The following is a 22,413-nucleotide window of genomic DNA, read 5'->3' as shown; positions in this document are numbered from 1 at the left end:
ACCAGCTATCAGACTTACAGAGTTGCTAAGCAACTTCTTCCCTTATTGCCGTGGCATTTCTCTTCTTCCCTGGTGTTTTGGGGGACTTCAGAGGGTCTCTTCCATCCCGGCAAGCAGTTGATACTTCCCATAATCTCGCTATGAGGAGGCAGGGTGACGTTGGTAACACAAAGCTGATTTCACCCAGTTCCTTACCAAAATTGCTTCTTGTGCTGCTTAGTTTCCTTGGGAGTTTGTGTGGCAGGTTTGAAACCAAGCACTGGCACTGACTATGTTGAAAAAGCTTCCAGGGGTGCTGATGGTGGTGTCATAAATAGAAAGGGCTCAGGTGTTATCACACAGGAAAGTAAGGAGATGAGGGAGTGTTGTGTTGTGACTTATCAGGAGGGGGAGTGAAATGATTTCCAGGCAGAATGTCCATATTTTTTAATTTTTGGGTTTAAGCTCCACAGCATTTTTGCTAAACCTGAGCACTTAGACTTTGCTTCTCTTTTAGTAAAAGGAAAGTGAGGAAAAAAATTAAGGAAAACAGATGATTTTGGGGGTTTATTTCAGTATATTTTAAAACTTGTTATAGAGTGGGTTGGAAGGGACTTAAAGGCCATCCAGTTCCACCCCCTGCCATGGGCAGGGACACCTCCCACTAGACCAGGTTGCTCCAAGCCCTGTCCAACCTGATCTTGAACAGAAACTTGTTGCTCTTGATGAACCAGACATACAGTTTCTGTCCTTGCTCTTTTTTAGCTTCAAGCTCTCACACTGATGTTCTGGATTTAGTGTTTGGAGTTTTGAGGATCTCAGCTTCACCTTGGTGCAGTAGGGTTTATTTATGAGCACTGACATATGTATTAAATGATTCACTGTGGATGCCAAAACATCATGGCTCTTCATCGTGTAATTTTTTAATTATAAAAAATGCAACTGAAGAGAAACAAGGTGGAGAGAGAAGGATCCTGTTCTTAGCTCCTGGGGTGGATGCTTCTCCGCTGTCGCTACCCTGATGATGTTTCTTGCAGTGGGATGAAGGCACCTTTAAATAGTCTGTTTAAACTATAATTGGTGAGTGCTCAGCTACAGTATCAGAATTCAGTTGTGCAGAATTTGCATATAACAGAGGGATGGAAAAATACAGTAATACTGCCTGAAGGATTTATGGTGTTTTGGTGCGCAGTACTCTGGGAGCTGATTTTCCTGGGACTGGGTTTATCAGTTGTCTGGCAGGGGATGATTTACTGGCTATACTGATTTTGCTGGCTATAAATGACGCCAGCATTTGCAGTTGTTTTGCGTTAAATGCTGTCCTAGGGATCTGGACTCACTTATATGGTTTTTCCTAGGAATACCATTGAATCAGCTTCGAGTTAAAGGCTCTTTGCTCAGCCATGACCATCCCCAATCATGGGCTTGTGAGGGAGGTGCACAGTCTGTGCAGGACCTTGTACAGCACTGAGGCCATATAGTTGCACTTTTTCCAAACTGGATTTGTGTGGTGCAGTCATGTTGTTCAGGAAAAAAAAGAAATGAAGAGGAATGTTTTTATTGTGTAGTTGTTTAGTGTTCCAAAGGGGAACACCAAGATTTAAAGAGCTGGGTGGGACTTGCGCGTGTTATTTAAAAATATTCTTGGTTTTGCCATACTTAAAAAAAAAAGAAAAGAAAAATCAAGGAGAATTAATGAATGTCTGTAACCAGGTCTCCTGCAAAGGGCTGAGCAACCGTGGTCTTTTCTTGGGATTTGAGGAAACTGTGGGTAAGCTGTCTGTCTGTCCCAGAAGGTGAAGTATTTTTTTCATAGTTGTTTAAACCTAGTTTTTGCATTTCAGGTGGGTGGGTGGCTTACCACCCCTGCAGATCTTGTTTGAGTGCTTCGCTCTGCCCCGCTTGGCTCTGATGGGAATGAGTTTCTGTCTTTGAGGAGCTTCTGCTAAACACTAATTTTGAGTGTTAGCTTTGGGAGAAGTACTACAACTTGCAATAGCTCCACTCCTCCATTTGCCTTTCGTTTTCTTCTTCTTAATTAATATCTAATTCAGTGTTTTTTGACTATAGTCTCAATATTGCTTTCCTAACATAATAAAAGTGTATCTAAGAGAGCCAGCCTCCTTTAGACTTCATAAATGTATTTCTTTTTCTAATTTTAAAAAGAAATCCTCCTCACACTTGAACCTAAAAGAGGGAGAGAAAGCCTGTAAAGCTATTGCAGATTTTACTCTCAGGAAAGCAGCTGTTATTTTCATGTGCAAAAAGCTAAATGTGGGAGTAAAGGGGCCAGTTGTACAGCTGTGGGTTGGCTGCCTTTTAGCATCAGATGCAGCTGCATCCAAGTGTCTCAGTTACAGGGAACTGTGGACCCTGGTCAGTGAAATGGTCCTGCTGGACCTGACCTGGCTGGGGAGGGTGAACCTGCAGAGCTGGGCATGGAGACCACTCAACTCAACAAGTTGTTGCAGTTAGTCCTTGCTGGACATTAGGAGGGAGATAACAAAATAACAGGGGGAAAAATATATAAATGTAGTTTAAGCAACACTGCATTACTTCTCATAGTAATTAAACATTTGTGGTAGTTTGGGCTAGGCCTTCCTTGGTGACCTGTTTGTAACCAAGGAAGGGCCCAGATTTACCCAGTATTCCCTACGATTTTTACATAAGCCAGGCTATAAGAAGAAAGGAGGAGAGGCCTTCGCTCTCTTTCCTTCTGGCAGCTTGGAGGTGCAGGTTCCCTGCTGTTGAGTCTGCCGTGTTGGGGAGCGAGGCCTGGTAAGGCCTTGTCGACCTTGGGAGGCGGAGGTTGCCGGCGATCGTTCCAGAGCGACTTTCTGTTGTCCCAAGGAGAGTAGTGAGATATTTCTTTGCTAACTCTTTTAGTTGCTAGATATTGGGCTACTAATCGGGATATATATATATTTGTTTGTTTGTTTGTTTGTTTGTTTGTTTTCGTTTTGTTCCTTTTCCCTTCCCCCTTCCCGTTCCCTTGTGAAATTGTATATATATTTCAATTGTATATACCTGTAACATAAGTGTAAATATATATATATATATATTGCTTTATCTCTCTCTCTCGTTTCGGGTTTTCTTGGTTGTTTTTCTCCCTCTTCTCCCTGAGGTTTGGGGGGGGGACACGACGACTTCGTGTGGTAAGGTTTGGAGACTTGGCAGGGAGCCAGCTTAAAACCATATCAACATGCCAGGGCTAAAAACTTTTGATGAGACCCTGGGAAAGATGATAAACCATATGCCATCCTTGTAGAAGGGTTATTAAGAAACCCAAACAGATGCTATGCTGTTGAATCCCAGAAGGCTTTGGGTTGGAAGGGACCTTAAAGTTCATCTCATTCCACCCCCTGCCATGGGCAGGGACACCTTCCACTAGCCCAGGTTGCTCCAAGCCCCATCCAACCTGCCCTTGAACACCTGAGTATAAGTACTGTTGAAATGTGATGGTTTTCATGAGTTTCTGCACAAATATAAGCAATGAGTCAAAATATTTAAAGTTTGAAGGCTGCTGAGATGGCTTTAGCAATCCTTTGTGGCTGTGTGGGTAGTAAGAGGTGCGTGTTGTTCCTTGGCCCCTCATCTAGTGACACTATAGAGTAACTAAGGCCCTGAAGGTCTTAATACAGGGGACATTAAATAGAAAAAGGAGCAGTGTTTGAATATTTGAATAATGAAGTAATTGTAAGGAGAATTCTTTGTGGGCAGAAGGAGTCTAAATAGCTCCTAGAAGAGGGATGAGCTCAGTTCATCCCCATAAGAAAGGAGATCTGCCTGGAGGGAGCAGAAGAGCTTGGAGCAGAAGAACTTGGAAAATACTTTTGAATCAGGATTGTCCTCAAGATTCTGAAAACAGTGCAGTGGGAGAAATTTCCACCTGTCTGTGGATGTAGCCCTCTGCCCTTGGGTATGAGTGAGAGGCACAGTGTGGACCAGTGCAGACTCAGCCTGGGTGATGCATTCCCATCACCTGCTCAGCCCTCCTCAAAGCCAGCCAAACAGCCTGCGTTCTCACAGCCTTCTGGCTGTTCTGAGTCTTCTCAAACTTTTGTAATCCACATTGCTGATTTCTTCAGGGGACCTGTATTATTTTGTTGCTGTCAGTTTTCTCTTCCTGCATGAGCATTTGCAGAGCCTTAGTGTGTTTGGATGTCTGTGCTGGCCTGTTTTGACCTGAATTATCCACAAGAATTATAATCATGGAGCCATTTGTATTGTTCTTAAAAAGAAATAAATCCTATTGCATTTCAATTCCTACCAATTGTATTCAATGGTCTTTGGAACCCTTTTTAATTATTTATTACACATTTCTTCTCTGCTCCTACAGCTGAGCAGAATGTATAGTTTTCCCCCGCTCTGGATAGGTTTTTCTCCTTGCTTTGACTCCCATGAGGCTGTAATGTTTTCAGCTGGGTTTTTTCCCCCCTTCTATTCATGTATGGATTTGGCAGAAAAATCCCAGTGCGAGCTCAGCTGTGGGGCCAGGCGGCTGTGAGGGGGCGTGGGAGAACACTCCATGTGCTGTTTTCTTTCAGGATTATTTCCTCCAGCTTGTTGGTGCTCAGTTAGACACCTTTCACAACTGCAGGACCACAAGCCAACAATTCATCTCCCTGAGTTCAGAAACTTCCCAGTCCCGTAGCTGGGCTGACGTGTGACCCCCCGATGCACTGAAGATCTGCTGCCCTGGAGAGTCTCAACACTTGATCGGCAAAAGTGGTCTCGGACCAGCTTTGCATGAACTGCATGAGTCTAAATATACCCATCTTGCTCGGGTGCATTTCGGGGCAGCAGCTGGATCAGTCACTCTTAAGTCTTGATTTAATCAACTGCAAATGGCTTTGGGTTCAGCTGCTCACACAGAGGAGTCAGGGCGCGCACTGATGTGACCTTGTTGTCCCACCCAGATGGAGCAACAGGAGTTCTGCTCGATCTGCTGGGAACAAGTGTCCCTTTAAGAGGGGCAGCATGGGCAGCTGGGAGCAGTACCCTCTGCAGATGTGGACCATGAGTTCTAACTCTTGCTCTGCTGGCTGACCTTTGTGCTGAATCATGGAATCATGGAATGGTTTAGGTTGCAAGAAACCTTAAAGATCATCTCATTCCACCCCTGGCCTTGGGCAGGGACACAGCCCAGGCTGCTCCAAATCCCTTCCAACCTGGCCTTGGACACTTCCAGGGATCCAGGGGCAGCCACAGCTTCTCTGGGCAACCTGTGCCAGGGCCTCCCCACCCTCACAGGGGAGGATTCCTTCCCAATATCCCATCTAATCCTGCCCTCTGGCAGTTTGAAGCCATTAAATGAAAGTACAGGGGCAGGATGCTACCAGCTGGAATAAGATGTAGGTGATTTAAAGAAGATAGAAGCTGCTTTCTGTGTTTTAAATCCTGATGAGCTGTTTCTGACTTGACTGCTCCTTGTCATCAGTGGGAGGAGAGATCTCCCTGCTCCTGTGCCAGCAATCCATCTCTGCACTTACTGCTTGTGTTTGAGTTATAACTGTGTTAACATGAACTGAAAATACTTCACTTGTTCTTGGCTGATCTGCTGCTCATTTGTTTCATCATAGGCTGGAACATGGTGTAGATCTTATTTTTTGAATATCCAGGCTTGGTTATGGATGTGTCCATTCAACATCTCACTATCGAAAGGAAAACTTTCCATTATTTGCACTGTTAATTGAGAGTATGAAGCTATAACTTACTTAGTTAAAAGCCACTGCCCAAAGCTGTGACTGTGGTAAACTCCTAAATCTGTGTCGAGGGAATGGAGTAAGGAAATATTTTTCAAAGTGCTCAGCCTCCAGCAGGGATGTCCAGAAGCTCCTGTGCCTGAGCACTGGCTGGGGACGTGGAATCACCGCAGGGGCTGGATCACAGCAGGTTTTACAGGAGTGGTGACACGTTATTTTTCTTCCCCAGAGCCCAGTTCCTCTCTTGCCTGTGTTTTTCCAGCTGCCCGTTCTGGGCTGGAGGTTTCTGAAGCTCTGCTGCTCCTGAGCACAGCCTTCTTTCTCAGCTGCACCCCCAGCTTGGGATTCAAGGGATCATGTGTGTGATAGGATACGATGTCAGGCTCTCGGATCAAACCATGCCAATGCAAACAATTGGGTACTGTGGCCTTCACCAAAAATCCTGTGCTCTCCTTGATGCTGAGGAACGACCCTGCTAAGCAGGAGGGAGCAGTAAGTAGTGTCATTTTGGGGATGCAGGTTGCAGTGTGCTTCCCTTTCATTCCTACTTGGAACATTTCCATAGGACTGCACTCAGGGAATCATAAAAGAAGTCCCCAGTAGAAATGCTTAACCCTATACTGTTGTTCACAGAAACTAAGAGTGAAATGAGCTGCTTTGTTAGCTTTTGTCATTAGTTTTACCATAGAGGCAGTTGTGCATGGAGTAGATGCCTGTGCTGGGATCACTCCTCAGCAGCCTGGATGAGTCACCTCCTGTAGTTTTGAGCAGCATCTCTGCACTTCTTCTCTTGCTATCAGGTTAGTGAAGAAAGATTTCTTCTTTCTCTGGCTCATCTCCAAAAAGAGGAGGCCCCTTTAAACTGTTCCATCCTCTAATGGCACAGAAGCAGCAGAGGTGCATATGGCATATGTTTCCTCGCTGACACATTAACAGCAGGTCCCCAGCATCTCCCCCCCTTGGCTTCTGCATAGCTCAGTTGTTTTGTTTTATTTTCAGCCTTAGTGGCACATGAAGTAGCTCCTGCCATAGCTTTTTGGATGAAAAATGCCTCAGAAGTGAGCACAGGTTGCCCAGAGAAGCTGTGGCTGCCCCTGGATCCCTGGAAGTGTCCAAGGCCAGGTTGGATGGGGCTTGGAGCAACCTGGGCTAGTGGAAGGTGTCCCTGCCCATGGCAGAGGGTGGGATGAGAGGAGCTTTAAGGTCCCTTCCAACCCCTTAACATTCTATGAGTCTATGAAATGAGACCCTGAAAATGTGCAATTCTAGATTTGTACATTAGGACCCATGTCTGTGTGGTTATTTCTATCATGGTGGCACACAAGAAAGACGAAGAAGTAGTTTGAGAGGGAAATGAAAGTGCAAAAGAATAAAGATTAGACCTTCAAGTCTAATAAGTCCAGGTCTAATACCACTAATGTGTGATATTAGATGCTTGATGCTTTTACTTTTGAAATAAAGAAATATGTGCTTCACACTTTTAGGAGAGGCTTGTTAAGCCACTGCTTATCTGGGAGAGGGGCAGTCCTAAAAAGAGCTCAGCTCCAGGCCGAGGTCAGTGTTGACATCTAGTGGTGCATCCCCCACCACTGGTGGGAAGAGGGCAGGAGGAATTAAGGAGAACAAAGGTGCTTTTTCACAGTGTTATAATTATCCCTCAAGGGTTTCCTCCGGAACAGTTGGTTTTGTTGATGGAACAGCTACGGCTTCTACATCATTTATTTTACTCTAAAGATGGTGGGGATTGTTTAGGTGTAATAGTTGCAGCTTTAAATTATGTTATTAAGACAGAGGAAAGGGGGAGTGAGTTCTGAGAAGGAAGATGATACTCAGACCTGTGCTTAGACGTGTACAAAACATTGTATAAATCACTGTTCTTATACCTTGGGGCCTTTTACTGTGCCCTGCTCAGTAAACCATACCTTGCTCTTAAACCATGAAGACAGAAATAAAATTAAATATGAGAGCTTATTGTTCGGGTTTTTTTCTATTTTAGAGGTACTTGGGCTCCCTTCCCATTACGGTAAGTGCTGGAGATTATTCTTAGATATACAGGGGAGTATATTCTTAGATATACAGGGGAATGGAACCTGGCTTTTCTGCAGCCCTGTCTGGTGTCTCACATCACATCAGCCAGGGCTGCCATCACCAGTACTGCATTTTCAAAATCTCTTTGGAAATAAATCAGAAAACAATTAAAAAAAATCCTACAGTGTTGCCAGCCCCTAAAGTCTCACCTGTCTTCAATATTTCGCCTATTAATTCTCATAGAAGGAGGGAAACAAAATAATTAGATGTTAGAACTGCATTCTGTAGCGGTAGTGGCAGTCTACCTATCACTACTCCTGAAGTATTTGAGGTTTAAAAAAAAAGTCAGAATAAAATTTAATTAACTTTCTTTGGAAACAGCAAAAATGATGGGTCCTATGACTGACATCTCCTGTGTTGCTGGGCTTTTCACCCCGATGTTGCCTTGACTCCACCCTGTGTAAATGAAGAGGACGATTGCAATGCGGTTCCCGTTCCCTTCCTCATTTTTATTTCACTCCATGCTGTGTGAAGGCTCTTCATGAGTCTGAGGAAGGAGAAAATGCTCCCTGAAAGTATCATGTTGCTGTTGAGAGCTTTTCTGTTTGGAAATCACTTGTTGCTTCAGTACATCAAACCCCCATGTATTAGATCAGCAGAAATGTGGTTGCAAACAAAAGAGAATAAAATAAGAGGCTAATTTTGCTGATAAAAAAGGTAAGATAAACCTCAGAGGGGCCAACTCTGTCCTGTGTTAAGCTGATGATATGAATTAGTAGAATTAATGCAAACCAGGCCTTCCCTGCTGGGAAAAACTGGGTAGATGAGCTTCTCTGTTTTTAATGTCAGGTCTTTTTAGCTGTCAAATTGCAGTATTCTTTTTTGCTCTTTGAGAAGTGATTTCTGCTGAGCATGACTTCCCAAGGGAGGGTGCATGCAAATGGCAGTTCCACCATCCCACTGGGTAACTGGGCTGGTTTAGTTTGTCAGTGGTATTTTGGTGCAGCCTGAGGAAAGTGCTGTAAAGCCCCGATGTTCTTTCCCTGCGTTTCCGTGTTGCTGATTTTACAGCACGGTGCTAATTCTCTTCCCTTTCAGCCAGTTACTGCTGGATGGAACAGTGTGTTTCCAATAGGAGGCTGAAATGTGGTGGTAAACACAGTAATTTTGCATCATGGAGACAAACAATTCATAGAAAGGGAGAAGATGCTTCATCTCCTGGCTGTTGGTATCAACAGGCCGAGGGGAGCGTGTTCTGCCCATGGCTCCCAAGGAACAAAAATCCCCACTCACTTGGACTTTTCTTTTTCCCCTTCTTCTGCTGCAAGATATTGCTCCAGAGTGTTTGCAACCCTCATTCTGCTGCTCATTTAGCCCTTCTCATTTAGCGAGTTGGTGGCTTAATTTTCAATGTAACTATGCTATTCATGTCTATTTGAATAATTTGAGGAAGGAAAGAGACCTTATATGACATATTTTTTTAAAATATTTCTTTCCTTCCCTCCTCAGGCCATTGGTGCACTTCAAAGGCAAAAATGATGTCTTTTTGGCTCAAAAAATGCCTTTTGGCTGTTGAATAAAAGCTAAAAAGCCATCTTTTGTGGTGGAGGGTAGCTGAGGAAGAGGGATGTCGCAGTGGGGAAGTCCCAGGTGCTAACTACCAGCAGCCCTTGTGCAGGACAAATTCAGAATTCAAAGCTGCTTTATTCTTTTTGGGGAAAAAAACCCAAATGGAAATCAAACAGGGCGATTTCTTATAGGAAATAAAATGTAATTAATAGCAGTAAGTTAAATACTTGAATTCTGCCTGGACTATGTTGTTTCATAGGAAAGGCCAGTGTGGTTTTTCTTTGTAGCTTAGAGTTTTTCATGGTTGCAACTCATTGCTTTGATCTCTTCAGCTTTGTGAAATTTTAACCTGATTTCCTATGTGGTCAACACAGGAGGAAATTTCTGGATGTATCTGCAGCCTGCAGACGATGAAAGATTGGTTATCTCAGTGCAATAAAGATGAAAACAAATACAGTTGTGGTAATAGAAGAATTAACTTGCATTTGTCGTAAGACACTGGAGGTCCTCCATTTGCTATGAAGTGTTTGTGGAAGCAAAATGTGTTTTGTCGAGAATGTGACCATCAGAAATAAGGGGTGAGGGGATGCTGAGTGGATAAACGAAGTGTTGAAAGAGCTGATTAAAGAAAAAGCACATCACAGACATGCCTCAGAAGAAAGAAAAAAGGAATTGCTGATGGTTTCCAAAGGTAATTCCTATTCTAAGAATTGAGTTCCCCTGGCTTTAGCTCAGAAGAAACTTGGGGTATGAAGTACAGCATCTGAGAGTGTCTCCAGTCTTCTCCTGACCCGCATGTAAGATGTTAATCTTAAACCTGCTGCATTTCATTTGGGGGTGGTGTAGACACTTTTGATGTGCCTGAGAGATTTTTCTCACTAGTATTTTGCAGATTGGAGCCTGTAAATTGCCTCTCAAATCTTGATAATTAGTGATGGTGGGTGGCGAGCATGAACTGCAAATGGTTTGAGGTTTTCTTCTTTTATTTTTGGCTTCTGAATATCTGTGTGCCCCCAAAATGCTCTGGAAGACAAAAGGGAAAATTCTATTTGTGCAGAAGTGGGGGAGGAGGAGGAGCGGATGTGCTATTCTGCTGCCATGTGAAGTGCTGTGTTTCACATCCTGAGAACCTTTGTCAGACATCCCACTGAGTGAGGCTCAGCACCTCAGTTCTGAGTGATCCCCAACCTCGGCACTGATACTTGGATGCTCAGGCAGGAGAGGTTTCCCCGAGGCTGGAAGCAGTGTAAGGCTGGAGAGCATCACGCTGCCCTGTATCTCCAATTTCAGGGCTTGTAAAATTAATGCTGCTTTTCTCTCGCTCTGTTTGTTTGTTTGTTTGTATTAAACCCTCTGCTAACCTCGGCTTGTGTTTAGGTGTCCCTGGCAGTGTCTCACAGCACTGTGTGACCAGTAATCGGAGGAACATGCCTGGAAATGTGCATTACACTTACACTGGAGGTCATTTTGCAGTATCTTTCTCAGCCCAGTTTATTGGCACCAGGAGAAGTTGCCTTCATAATCCAACTATTAGCTGTGTACCTTTTTCAGGTGCTGCTGTGATTACTGTTGTTTAATGTAAAAGGGGAAACTTCCAGTTCTTGTATCCCATTTGTTTCCTTTAATCCCAGCATGCCTTTGAACATGACCATATTTTTAGAGGTTGGTGTGTGCTACCAAAATGCCGAGGAAGAGATTTGACTGTGGATATTTTTTTCTTCCCTCCCCCAAAGAGCTTTATCCTTTTGCATTCACATTCTGCATCTCCTTGCTCCTGATTGCTCCTACAGCGTGATGGCCCTGGGACCATCACCCTCCTGGGTATTTTGCAATTTATTGTACTGCATGTTGGCTGTATAAGGCTTCACAAAAAATCCCCTCCCAAAACCAAACCCACTGCTCCGTTGTGAAATACATGTGGGTTTTATTACTAAGCAGCTGTTTCCCTTTTGTAAATGATCCCTGCTGAGAGACAGAAAAAGAAAGAGGAAAAATAATGGAATAAAGCAAGAGCATAATTCATTGAACAGGTACTTCTGTGTGTGCAGTTCTGCTGCTCAGGGGCAGAGGTGCTGAGCCTGTGGTGGGCAGTGACTGTCCCCCATGTACAGCCTGTTAGTGCTCCCACCTACACAGCTCCTTGTCTTTTCTGGGCTTACGTCAGGCCTCCCCTTGCTCCTTTTCCCATAGCTGGCCACAGCCTTTTCCCTGGAATAATACAACTGGTTATATTTTAAATCAGAAATCAAAGCTAGTGTCTCTAGGCTCTGTTTACCTCAAGGCTCCTGCTTCTATCTGAAGTCTAAAACAGGGACTCTGTTGGTCATGTTCATCCCCCCTTCTGTTTCAGCAGGTCTATTAAAAGCTATTGTCTTTAACCAAATTTACATCCTCTGGGAAAATAAGTCCACATTTAATTCCAGTCCAGTGAGCAGTTTCTCTTCCATCTGCTGTTTCTCCCCCATCTCCCACACCTCCTGTGTGTGAGTCTTTACCTGTCTCCTGAGCAAGCACATGCTTTAAATCCTTTTGAATCCTCATTTCCTACCCCAACAGTGAGACGAAGCCCTGAATGCAGGCTGTCACTTGGCCACATGTGAAGATGAATTGTCAGCTGTGGCCCTCACTGCACTGCAAAAAGCTGAGGAACAACTCCCCCGGTTTACACAGAGCGGGCACATCGGTATTTATGACACGTGGCAGTGTAATTAGGATGGGCTGCTCAGGGGATCGACTGCTGCATGTGCACAGAAGCATCTCCAGGGTGATTTGTGTCTTAGCAAGGCTGTAGCTTTGTCTGTATGTCTGACAAGGAGACAGATTAAAACAGTTTGAAGAATAGCTTTGAAGATTGCTTGAGGAAGCAGAAAACTTCCCTGGCTTAATATTGACATTTGCTGCAAAGCCTGGGTTTTCTTTAAAAAAATAATGTAGCCATTAAGGGTTAAAAAACAGCTCAGGAGTATGTGCTGACTCCCTCACACTGACAGCAGGAACACTTGGTGTAAATTGCCCAGAGAAGCTGTGGCTGCCCCATCCCTGGAATTGTCCAAGGCCAGGATGGATGAGGCTTGGAGCAACCTGGAATAGTGGAAGGTATCCCTGCAGGGGGGTGGGACTGGATGAGCTTTAAGGTCTCTTCCAACCCAATCCTATGAAATCCTGTGTTTTCACCAGAGCAGCTGTGACTAAGAGAGGAAAGGAAGGGGCAGTGAGAAATTTATGCTCAGGTGTGAATATATAGGAGGAAGAAAAAAAGGAGTAAGCATGCTGAGGGGTATACTGAACACAAAAATGCACATACAGGTGTGACAGGGAGGGTTGGCTGCTCAGAATAGGGCTTGAGCAGCTTTGGAACGCCCCTGTCAAGTGGGGAAAAGGACTTTTCTGTGCACAGCAAGACAAGCTGGTCTGTGAGTAGGAGTTAGAGGTGGTTCTGCCTCCAAAATCCTTCCCTTTTCTTGATGAAAGCCACTGACTGCAATAGCAGAAGCAGAATCACTCTTGACCCAGCTGCCACATCCTCATTTCTGTGGGTTTGGGGATGGCCAGGAAAATCGCTCTGAAGGTGGCTGCAGAGCCCTCCTAGACCATGTCCTGATGTGTCACACAGCTGCTTTGGCATGGACAGGTGTGCTGGTCGTGCTGAGTGTACAGGGAAAGGAAACTCCAGATATTTTCTTTGGGGTTGTGCATTGGTGGGATGGATATCATGGAATCGTTTGGCTTGGAAGGCACCTTAAAGATCATCTTGTTCCAACCTCGCCCTATCCTAGGTGAGTGTTTGTCTGATATTGCAGGTAAGATTCTTGTGGTCAGCGTGGATTGAAGAAGCCACAGCCTTGTAAAGTACATGCCCAGAGCTAAAGAGTTAAGAAATTGTGTGTATGACCTTACGCTGTAGCTGAACTAACCAACTTGGCAAAAAGGGAAGGTTCTCGTTTTTGTCTAGCTCTTCTCTTCTAAAAAGGATGGCTTGTGGAAAGGCAAGCCAGGTCATCTCACCAAATTCTGAAGCTGTCTTTGTTCAAGTGAGGAACCATTTAGCAATTAAGCAGTTCATGGCTTTAAATTTGATTTTAATTTTAACCTAAAATGTTGCAGCTATTAATTAGCCTTTTCTTCCCCCTTTTGTTTTATGTGACATCTGGATTGTTCAGGCAATGTTACTCCATCTTAAAGTGGGGATAGTTGCCTTTTTGAGCAGTGAAGGTTTTATGGATTCAGTAGAGTAATGAACATGTAGAAAAAAGATAATACAGCTGCCTATCGCCTCTCACATCTATGAACAGAAGGTCTTTAATTGATTTAGGGGGGTTGTTTTGTCTGAACACTTGCAGTTAGCAGCTCTTAATCAGTAAAATGTTTTGTAAGAAATCTGGCTTGATGGTTAGGTTGGTAAAAAGAACAGGAGGAGCAGATATTGATGGTTTCTTATCTTCTCTCCCAAAAACCTCTGCGTTCTGTGGGAATAGGTGGCTGGGTGGGCAATAGATCTCTGTGTGTTGCTTTCTTCAATTCATGGATTAAAGAATAGGGCTGGAAGAGACTTAGAGTTCGGCTGCTGTGCTCCTGCTCCAAGGCAGGATTGATGTACATTACATGATCTACCTGTCTTGTGATCTGCCTGTACCAGATGTTATTGAATACGATTTTAGCAACCTCAGACAATGGAGGCCACCTGTGTTTTGTCCTTCTCCTCTTCACAAACCTCATTATTTATCTCCTTGAAGCTCCCCCTTTAGAGGTTACCTTTTTTGCCAATGTTTTTCTCTCTCTTTTGCCATCTTCAGGTAGAAGTGACTTGACAGCCCAGCAGGGAGGTGGATTATTTTCGCAGCGATGAGCGGGCGTCTCTAGAGATGCTTTGTGGTTTGGTGCAGCTGGAGCTGTCTGAATGAAGCGATGGGCTGTGCCTCCGCCAAGCATGTTTCTACTGTTCAAAACGAAGAGGAAACTCAGAAGGGGAAAAACTACCAGAACGGAGATGTGTTTGGTGGTAAGTGTTGCAGGATTTCATCTTTCTCCCAGCATCCTGAGTGTTCTGGAAGGTGTATGTGGGAGTGTTTCACAAAACATAAAGGAAAAAGCATGTTAAAATATGTCATGGTGGTGGAGCAGTTGGCCCATCCAAGGGCCCACTTGAAACAGAGGTGTGGGTGAAATCCGTACTGAAAAATTAACATTTTAAGTGATAACATCACAAATCTTGAAATAGTTCAAAGACAATGAGTTACATGACCCCCTCATATATTTATATATGTGTCTTTCTTAGGTATTTGTCATTGGGTACCAAAATAGTTGACTCATTTCCTAAAAATAAAAACCTTTTCAGTTAGAAAAAGAATTCCTCACTACTGTTGCCCTGTAAAGCAACTAAATATTAGTTCTGAAATCCTATGGCAAATAGGGTTGGAAGGTGCAATGAAACTAGGAACTGGGAGGGATTCATAGTACGGGGAAGTAGGATGAAAACATCTGCTTCACTGTGTGGGGAGACTGGTCTATGATGCAGATCTTGTGCATCAGGTAAAGTAATAGAAGATAAAATGCATAGTCAGCTTCATGATTCTTTTCACCCCAGATTCTGTTAATATATGCCAAGGTTTTTTAGATAATTATGTAAATCATAATACAGTTTTTTAAATGTTAGGAATTATTCAAAAGACTGTTCAGAAATGAAGCTTCTGGATGTGCCCTGATATCTGTCTGAAAGTTAAGTCAGCTGTGAATAAGCTACCTTGGTATTGTTATTGTTAAAATAGGTGCTTTGGTACTGAGTACACCAAACTCCTCTGGTGGCTTTTATAGCAATTGTTTGTGTAGTAGTGAGAATGACACATATAGCAGCAAATAATCTCTCCCTTTCATTCCAAAAGCAATGATATTTCACTTTTTCAGCCTTTCTGAGGGCTAGCTTGCTCTCACAATGGATCTCAGAGTAAGAATACCCAGAGGTGTAATCTGGAGAGAAAGTAGTTACTTAGCAAACTTCAGGACTGTTCAGTACTCCTCCACTAACCCAGGAGATGCTGGGTTTGGAACTGGGAATTCAGTAATTGCTTTTATTTGAAATAGGCTTTAAGTGTTGTCATGAACAGAAAATTCTATCAGTTTTTCAAAGGTTTAGATTTTAGCTGATATTTAGTGAGGGAACAATTTTTGGCAAAATGCGTGTCTCAGCTTTTTGGGTTTTTTTGTGGTTGTTTAACCACATGCTGCTGGCCAAAGATGATAACTTTAACACAAGAAACTAAATGTAGCTTTTGGAGGCAGAGGATCAAGAAGATCGAAGCGATTTTAAAAGGCTCCCATTTATAGAGCTGGGCTGGTGTCAGCAGGATCATTTAGCTATTCTGGGATCCATTTGAGGGCTGTTAATCGTTCCTTGTTTTACTGGCAGGAGTTCTACCTGCTGTTAACGATTTTCTGGCACATGCTTTACTTTAGGTATGCAGGTCATCATTGCTAAAGATAAAATTCCATGACTGATCCTTTTTTTAGTGAAGAGTTGGAGTTCTGTGATTTAACCAACTTGTTGACCCGTAACCATAGAAGCCACATTTTTCCCTTGCTGCTGAAAGACAGCTCCTAGGTCGGGAGTTGGGTGCATGAAGAAGTTGAGCTGGAGTGTACCTGGCTTTATAGATGATCTCATCCCACCCCCTGCCATGGGCAGGGACACCTTCCACTAGCCCAGGTTGCTCCAAGCGCCGTCCAACCTGGCCTTGGACACTTCCAGGGATGGGGCAGCCACAGCTTCTCTGGGCAACCTGTGCCAGGGCCTCACCACCCTAATATTTCCTTTCCTGTTTCTGAGAAGGGACAGAAGTGTCTCATCCAGCCAGTGGCCAAGAGCAGAGTATCTCTGCTGCCTGTAGGGATTGAAAATGAGCTGCAGAGCAAGATTGAGGTGAGTGGCAGAGAAATGAGGAGCAAGGAGGTAATGGAAAGGGAATTAGAGATTAGTTTTTGGGGAGGAGGCAGCAAAGGAAACATGTGAAGCAGGGTTGGAAGGTGGCTGATGCAGTGATAGCATCAATAACATCCTGAGAATATCCGTGTGCATATCCCATGATGTCCATGGACCATGAGCATGTGCAGTGGTTGTGTCTGGGGACTAATCTGACGTAAAGTGCCCGTGCAGAAGCAGCAGGTATGAGCTGCGTGGTTGTTGTAGCCCAGACTGCCTCAGATGTTTCACGAGTGGAGGAAATCCTGAAGGACTTGGAACAGCAATGACAGAAATAAAGGAGAAGAGCACAGTGCTGGTGCTGCCTTTGCTGGGCAGCTGCTGTGGTCTGCAAGGCATGGTGACAGGACATTGCCCCTTGCTGTGTGACACACTCAAGGGGAAAACAGTTCCCCCCTTCAGCATCATCCCCACACAAGCTGGAGGCAGAAAGAGTCAATAGTAAGGATTGTGCTTTCCAGTTAAACAGTGTTGGGATATTTTTTTTCTCATCGGTAGTTTTTGCTCGAGTCCAGATGTTACTTTGAATCCAGAGAGAACTTTCTGAGCTTCTCGAAGTGCTGCAGTTCTGCTTTGGCTCTTCCTCAGAGCCTCTAGATCTTTTTTCCTTCTTTTCTTGGTGGGATTGGTTGAAGCCAAGTCTATTGACTGTTTGAGAGATCATTGCTTCTGTGAGGGTTTTGTTTAAACCTTTTTAAAGCCACTGCAGGTTATGATAGATCTCCAGTACTTTATTTCTTCCCCAGCTTTTAACCTTTTTTTTCGGTCAAGCAGCCACATTGAGCCAGGTGATCGCTGTGAATTTGAAACTCTGGTGCTTAAAACTGAGGAACCCACAATGAAACCCATGAATCCTGTAAGGACAAATTCTGGTTAACTGCAACCAAAACATAAAAATTTCCATCTTGTCCCAAACTGTAGAAGTCACGCTGCATTTTGCTGTAATATATATTTAAATAATTGAGTTAGCAGGCCTATCAAAGGAGATGTTCTAGAGAAGATTGAATATAATATGATTATTATGTCTTGTTGGTCTCTAATGACTTTAAAATCCTTCTAATAAGGATAGTAATAATAAATCTTCATTTATTCCTCATTCCACTTCAAAGCTGATTTCCAGGGCAGTACATAAGAACTGTAATATGTAAATACCAATGAAGAACAAAATGCCATGATAGAGCCTTGAGCGTTGTTGATTGCAGCATATGTTTTAATAATGTAACCTCCCTTGTAGATTAATTTTATTTGTGTCTTTATAAAAAATCATTTGGGGAGGAGATGATTGACGTCATTCTCTCTGTAAGAAAGTAAGTGGTAATCTGATTTGCAAAAAAAATATTTTAGAATCCGTTCATTAATCCAGACGTTTCTATGGAGCTCTTGGCTGCTTTGCAAAAGGGAGAGCAAACATGGCACGTAAGAATCTTCTGATAAAGTGGGAATATCTTGATAGGATTTCTGTTATTAAGAGCAGCTCCAGTTGCTAAACCAGTCTAAATAAAGCCGACTGCAAAGCACAATAGTTTATAAACCAGTTTATCTCAGAGCAGCTGGGAGAAGACTAGGAAAGGAAATCTTTAGCATTGGGGTATTGTAATGAGATTGAAAAACTGATTGATGCCCACGCCAAGTTGGACAGGGCTTGGAGCAACCTTGTTAATGGAAGGTGTCCCTGCCCATGGCAGGGGGTGGAATGAGGTGACTTTTAAGATCCCTTCCAACCCAAACCATTCAGTGATTCTGATTGCCTCACAAGCTCCAGGGTAGTCTTCTTTTCTGGTTTTCTCATGTTGATGTTTGCTTTGTTCTTATGTGTTTTATAGGTTTGCCTCACTTCTGCTAATCCCCATCTTGTGACAGTCGGTTCCTTTCCTTCCTGTTTGCCCATGTCTCATCCATGTGGGCATCTCAGGCCACTGGCAAAGGCAGCAGAGCTCTGACTTAGTTTGAAGTAAATGCAAAAAGATGCTAAAATAATTGAAACCTTTAAAACATACCCAGTGTGTACAGGAATAGAATAGCAAGAGGAATTTGGGACTATGATTTACCTTTCCTAAATATGCATCGTCATCTCCAAAAATATTATGCCCAAACGTATGTAGTTTAATCTGTTTTGAAGGATCTTTCCTTAATAGACAGGCTTAGCAGTATCATCTTACTGAAAGCTTCAGTCTCAGGATGTTGCTCAGGGCACTTCAAAATATCTGTAGGCTTGGCAAAACTGTTCAGATGTCCTTAATATGAGGCAACTTCCTGAACCCACCTTGTTCCTGTGCACAAAATTCTGGAGATCGTCTTCTGGCCATTCAAAGTTGGGAAGTTGGGAAGTTTTCAGATAAAATTTACAGTGAGAAAAATATCTTTAAAGTGTTTTCAGTGAATAACACCTTCCTTTTGTTGTACCATTACAACACCTCTCCCTCAACAGAAAAAATGCTAAAATTGAAAATGGGAGATCCTTTTTTCTGGAAGGAGCGTGGCCATCCTTACCGAACTGAAACCCTCTGGAAAGCTGTAGCTTAGGGAATATAACTTGTGCCATGTTGACTGTGAATGTGTGCCGTGATCAGAAGGTCTTGCTGCACCAGGCTTCACACAAACACACAGCTGCTTTTGCCTGGCAGCCTTTATTTTATTGACTGTGTTGGTCAGCTGATTAGCACTCAGATACTAATTGCTCTAACTCATTTGACTGTCCTGACATGCTTCTGCAGTGTCAGGTCTTACTCATTTGGGGGCCAGATGCATAAGGGGACCAGCACCATGCAGTGTCCTAATTCCATACTGGATATTTTGAGACTATAACCTTTTTTAAAGACAATTCAGTCATAAATAAATGCTTCTGGTCCAGCCACAGCACTAATTCTTAGATTTCTGAGTGCTTCATCTGAGCTCCATGGAAGTGAGGGACATGTAGGCACCCCCCCCTCTGAAAACCCAGTCTCAGGGGTGCCACACCAAATATCACAGTGAGTTTCAAAGGAGAAGATTTTCCTTCCTAAATGCAAACTCTGGCTGAGGTCCTTAAAGGGAAGGTTTCATGCTGTTCATGGTTTCAGCAGCTCATGTTATTAAGCAGATCTTGCTGCAGTGTTTGAAAGCTGAAGCAAAGCAGGTGAGTGAGCACATTGCAACGTAGGGCTGAAGTGCATGAGCATCTTCCAGAATTATACTGGACTGTGGGCCTTTTCAACTGACAGAGGGCAGGTTTAAATTGGATATTAGGAAGAAATTCTCGGCTGTGGGGGTGGGGAGGCCCTGGCACAGGTTGCCCAGAGAAGCTGTGGCTGCCCCTGGATCCCTGGAAGTGTCCAAGGTCAGGTTGGACGGGGCTTGGAGCAACCTGGGATAGTAGAAGGTGTCCCTGCCTGTGGCAGGGGTGTTGGAACTGAGTGGTCTTTAAGGTCCCTTCTAACCCAAACCATTCTGTGATTCTGTGATTCTCTCTTTCTGGGCTTTTTCGAACAATTTGTTGATAGCCTTCTTCTTATCTAAGTAAACCTGGGTCAGTCCTAAACATGTGTCAGGAAGTGAGAGAGAAGAATAGAACCAAACCTTACTTTGGTGTTATGTTCATGTGGGAAATGTAATAAAATCATGTATGTTATCCAGGTTTATGAGGTATTTGTGTAACTCTGAGAACACCCTTGGTAAGTTAATAATTTACTATTTTATTACCATACAGAAACAACAGAGTTTTAAAAAAAATCAAAACAAAACCAAACCCCACCCTCAGGTTTTGTGTAGTTATGTGTTCATGATTAATGTGTGCAAAGAAAGTGTTTTCTATGTGAATTAAAACTGTGTTTTCACCTTTTGTGTATGGAAGTGGCTCATCTTTGTAGCCCTTGGAAAAGGTACTGCTTTTGCAGAAGAAAGGAGGAAGCTGCTCTGAACTACGGGTTTGCTCTGAGCAACACAAGCTCTTCATCCTACTCCAGCAAGGAAATATATAGAGAGGTGTATAAAGAATACAGAGCAGTCCCAGGCGTGGTAATGAACCAGGTCCAGGGTCCATCCAGGGAGTGCAGCGAAGGAGCACCAGGGGACAAGGCTGCAGACAGGGAGAGAAGAGATGGGGCAGAAGGGACCTTTAGCATGGGTGGGGGTCCCTCCAGGAGATGGGACCAGAGGCAGGACTAGAGACAGGCAGACCTGCTCTGGCAAGGACTGAAGGCCCAAGTGTCAGCCAAAACAAAGCTCCTGGATCCATGGGCAGAAGATGCAGGTGGGGTTTCATGGGACTGATCATGGCCTCTTAGTGCACTCGTGGCTCTGACAGCATCTATCCACTAATTGTGGTCTTTATGTAACGATGGTGATTGAACTAGCTTTCCCTTCCCCTACTCCTTCCCCTTTTTTTCCCTTACAAGTGGAGAAACACTGATCTGATGGTCCCTAGGGGAGAGATCCGAGTCCATGGAAAGGTTCCCGTAGGCCGCAAGAAGGTACCTTGCCACTTTGAACAAGATTGGTTTTCTAGCTTCCCTGATCCTGCAGGGAAGAAAACCAGTTCAGAAGTGATGGGAGAGTAGCTTTTTAGGATACCTGGGTGCTGGAAACATGCTTAGTTGTAAATTGTTTCAGGGCAGTAAAACAGCAGTGGTAGAAGACATTCCTTGGTGCATATTTAGAGTTTTTCCTTTGGAGAAAAAAACCCAGGAAACCCCAAATGAGATGACTTTCCCAAATGGATAACAGACCTTTGCCATAGAAAAGTTGCTGAGGTTTTCCTGCCTAAGAGTTGGACTTTAAGCAGAGCACGTATCCATAAATTACGTAGACAGCCCTCAGACTCTGTAGTTACCTTCCTTCTGGTGGTTAATCTTCTTCCAATGTGTTTACAGCCCTTTGTCATGGTATTAGATGAGGGAATTATTCTGCAGAGTCTTTCTCCTTAGTGTAAGGGAAGTGTTTTTGTACAGATCTTTGCAGTGCTCTCTGGGTTTCCAGGCTGGTGCCTGCTGGGTTTGGTGTCATACGCACACAGTCAGCTCCTCACCCTCAGTGGGGATTTACAGTATAAAAAGAGAGGGTGAACCAAGGTGGAGAAATAGTTGTTACCCCCAGTTTGGGAGCAGAAATTAATCCCAGGCAGGTTGTAACTTCCTTGTTTCTTATTTTCATGTGAGCTTTCACCTTTTGCAATCTGCCCGTTGGTGTCTGAGCACCCGAAGGAGTTTGACCCGTGGTTCGGGGGCTCTGAGGGCACCCCTGAGTCTCTGCAAGCAGCTGATATGTGAACAGAGTTAATGTGCTGTTATTCTTGGGAGTGACCTTTCCTACAAGCTTAGCTTGATGGAGAGTAAAGTCTGAGCTAAACACAAATAAAGTGCATGGGGTGTGCATTTCACAATTGCATTAGTGGGCTATAAATAGGGCCATACATCTGCCTTTGGTGCTGGCTAGAAGGAGCCAGGATGTATTTTCTGGCAGCCTTGGTGCTTAAGGAAATCCGTTTATTTTATGGTACAGACACACTTACTTTTTTGCTTAAAAATCCTCGGTGTTCGTTGCCTACCCGTAGGTGTAAAAGAGGAAAAATGATGGTAAAAATGCCATATACTTTCAGTTACTGCAGTGTTTTTGACATTTTCCAAATGTTTTATTACTGGGCCACAAAGTTGAAAAAAGCCCAGCAAAAAGCCAAAGCCTGAAATTTGTCCAGGAAAACCTCACTCTGGGAGATAAATCTCACCATCACACCCAGGTAAGCCTTGTGGAGCTGCACAGATGCGTATTCATTGCAGCAACACAGGGCTGTAATTTTATAGTAGGAATATCTGCTGAAATAAATACCTGTTAAGTGCAAGGAAAAGGTACCTGACCAATAAATACTTGTGTACCTTCACATATGCAGCCAAAGGTGCCTTTACAGGTTAGAAGCAAACGTAGAAGGCATTTTTCCGTTAGGTAATTCTCCAAAACACTGCGCCATGATGGGTATTTTAAATAAATCTTACAACCAAGTGTCATGTTGTCCCTGGTCCGAGTCCCAAGATTGCTGATGCTCTCTGTCTTGAGCTAGAACCGGAAAAAGATTGTAAAAAATGGGGAAAAATTGGAAATGTGAAGATTTCTGCCTCATGGACTTGTAAAAAACAAAGCCTGGCTTCTGCTGAGAGAGTGTAATCGTGCCCTGCCACGTGCCTCTTCTTC

General features: G+C 43.7%; 1 protein-coding gene across 3 annotated transcripts in view; it reads left to right on the top strand.

Annotated features, from left to right (window-relative positions):
- C9H1orf21 (chromosome 9 C1orf21 homolog) overlaps positions 1-22,413 on the top strand; it is a 113,715-nt gene that overhangs the window by 33,668 nt on the left and 57,634 nt on the right. For all 3 annotated transcript variants that reach the window (XM_064664070.1, XM_064664071.1, XM_064664072.1), the window contains one exon: positions 14,075-14,280. In XM_064664070.1, coding sequence (XP_064520140.1) covers positions 14,187-14,280 — 94 coding nt within the window. In that variant the 5' untranslated portion in view covers positions 14,075-14,186. The remainder of the gene's footprint in view (positions 1-14,074; positions 14,281-22,413) is intronic.

The sequence above is a fragment of the Pseudopipra pipra genome, chromosome 9 (genome assembly GCF_036250125.1).
Source record: "Pseudopipra pipra isolate bDixPip1 chromosome 9, bDixPip1.hap1, whole genome shotgun sequence".
In the NCBI taxonomy this organism is placed as follows: Eukaryota; Metazoa; Chordata; class Aves; order Passeriformes; family Pipridae; genus Pseudopipra; species Pseudopipra pipra.
This window is presented reverse-complemented; position numbering and strand designations above follow the sequence as displayed.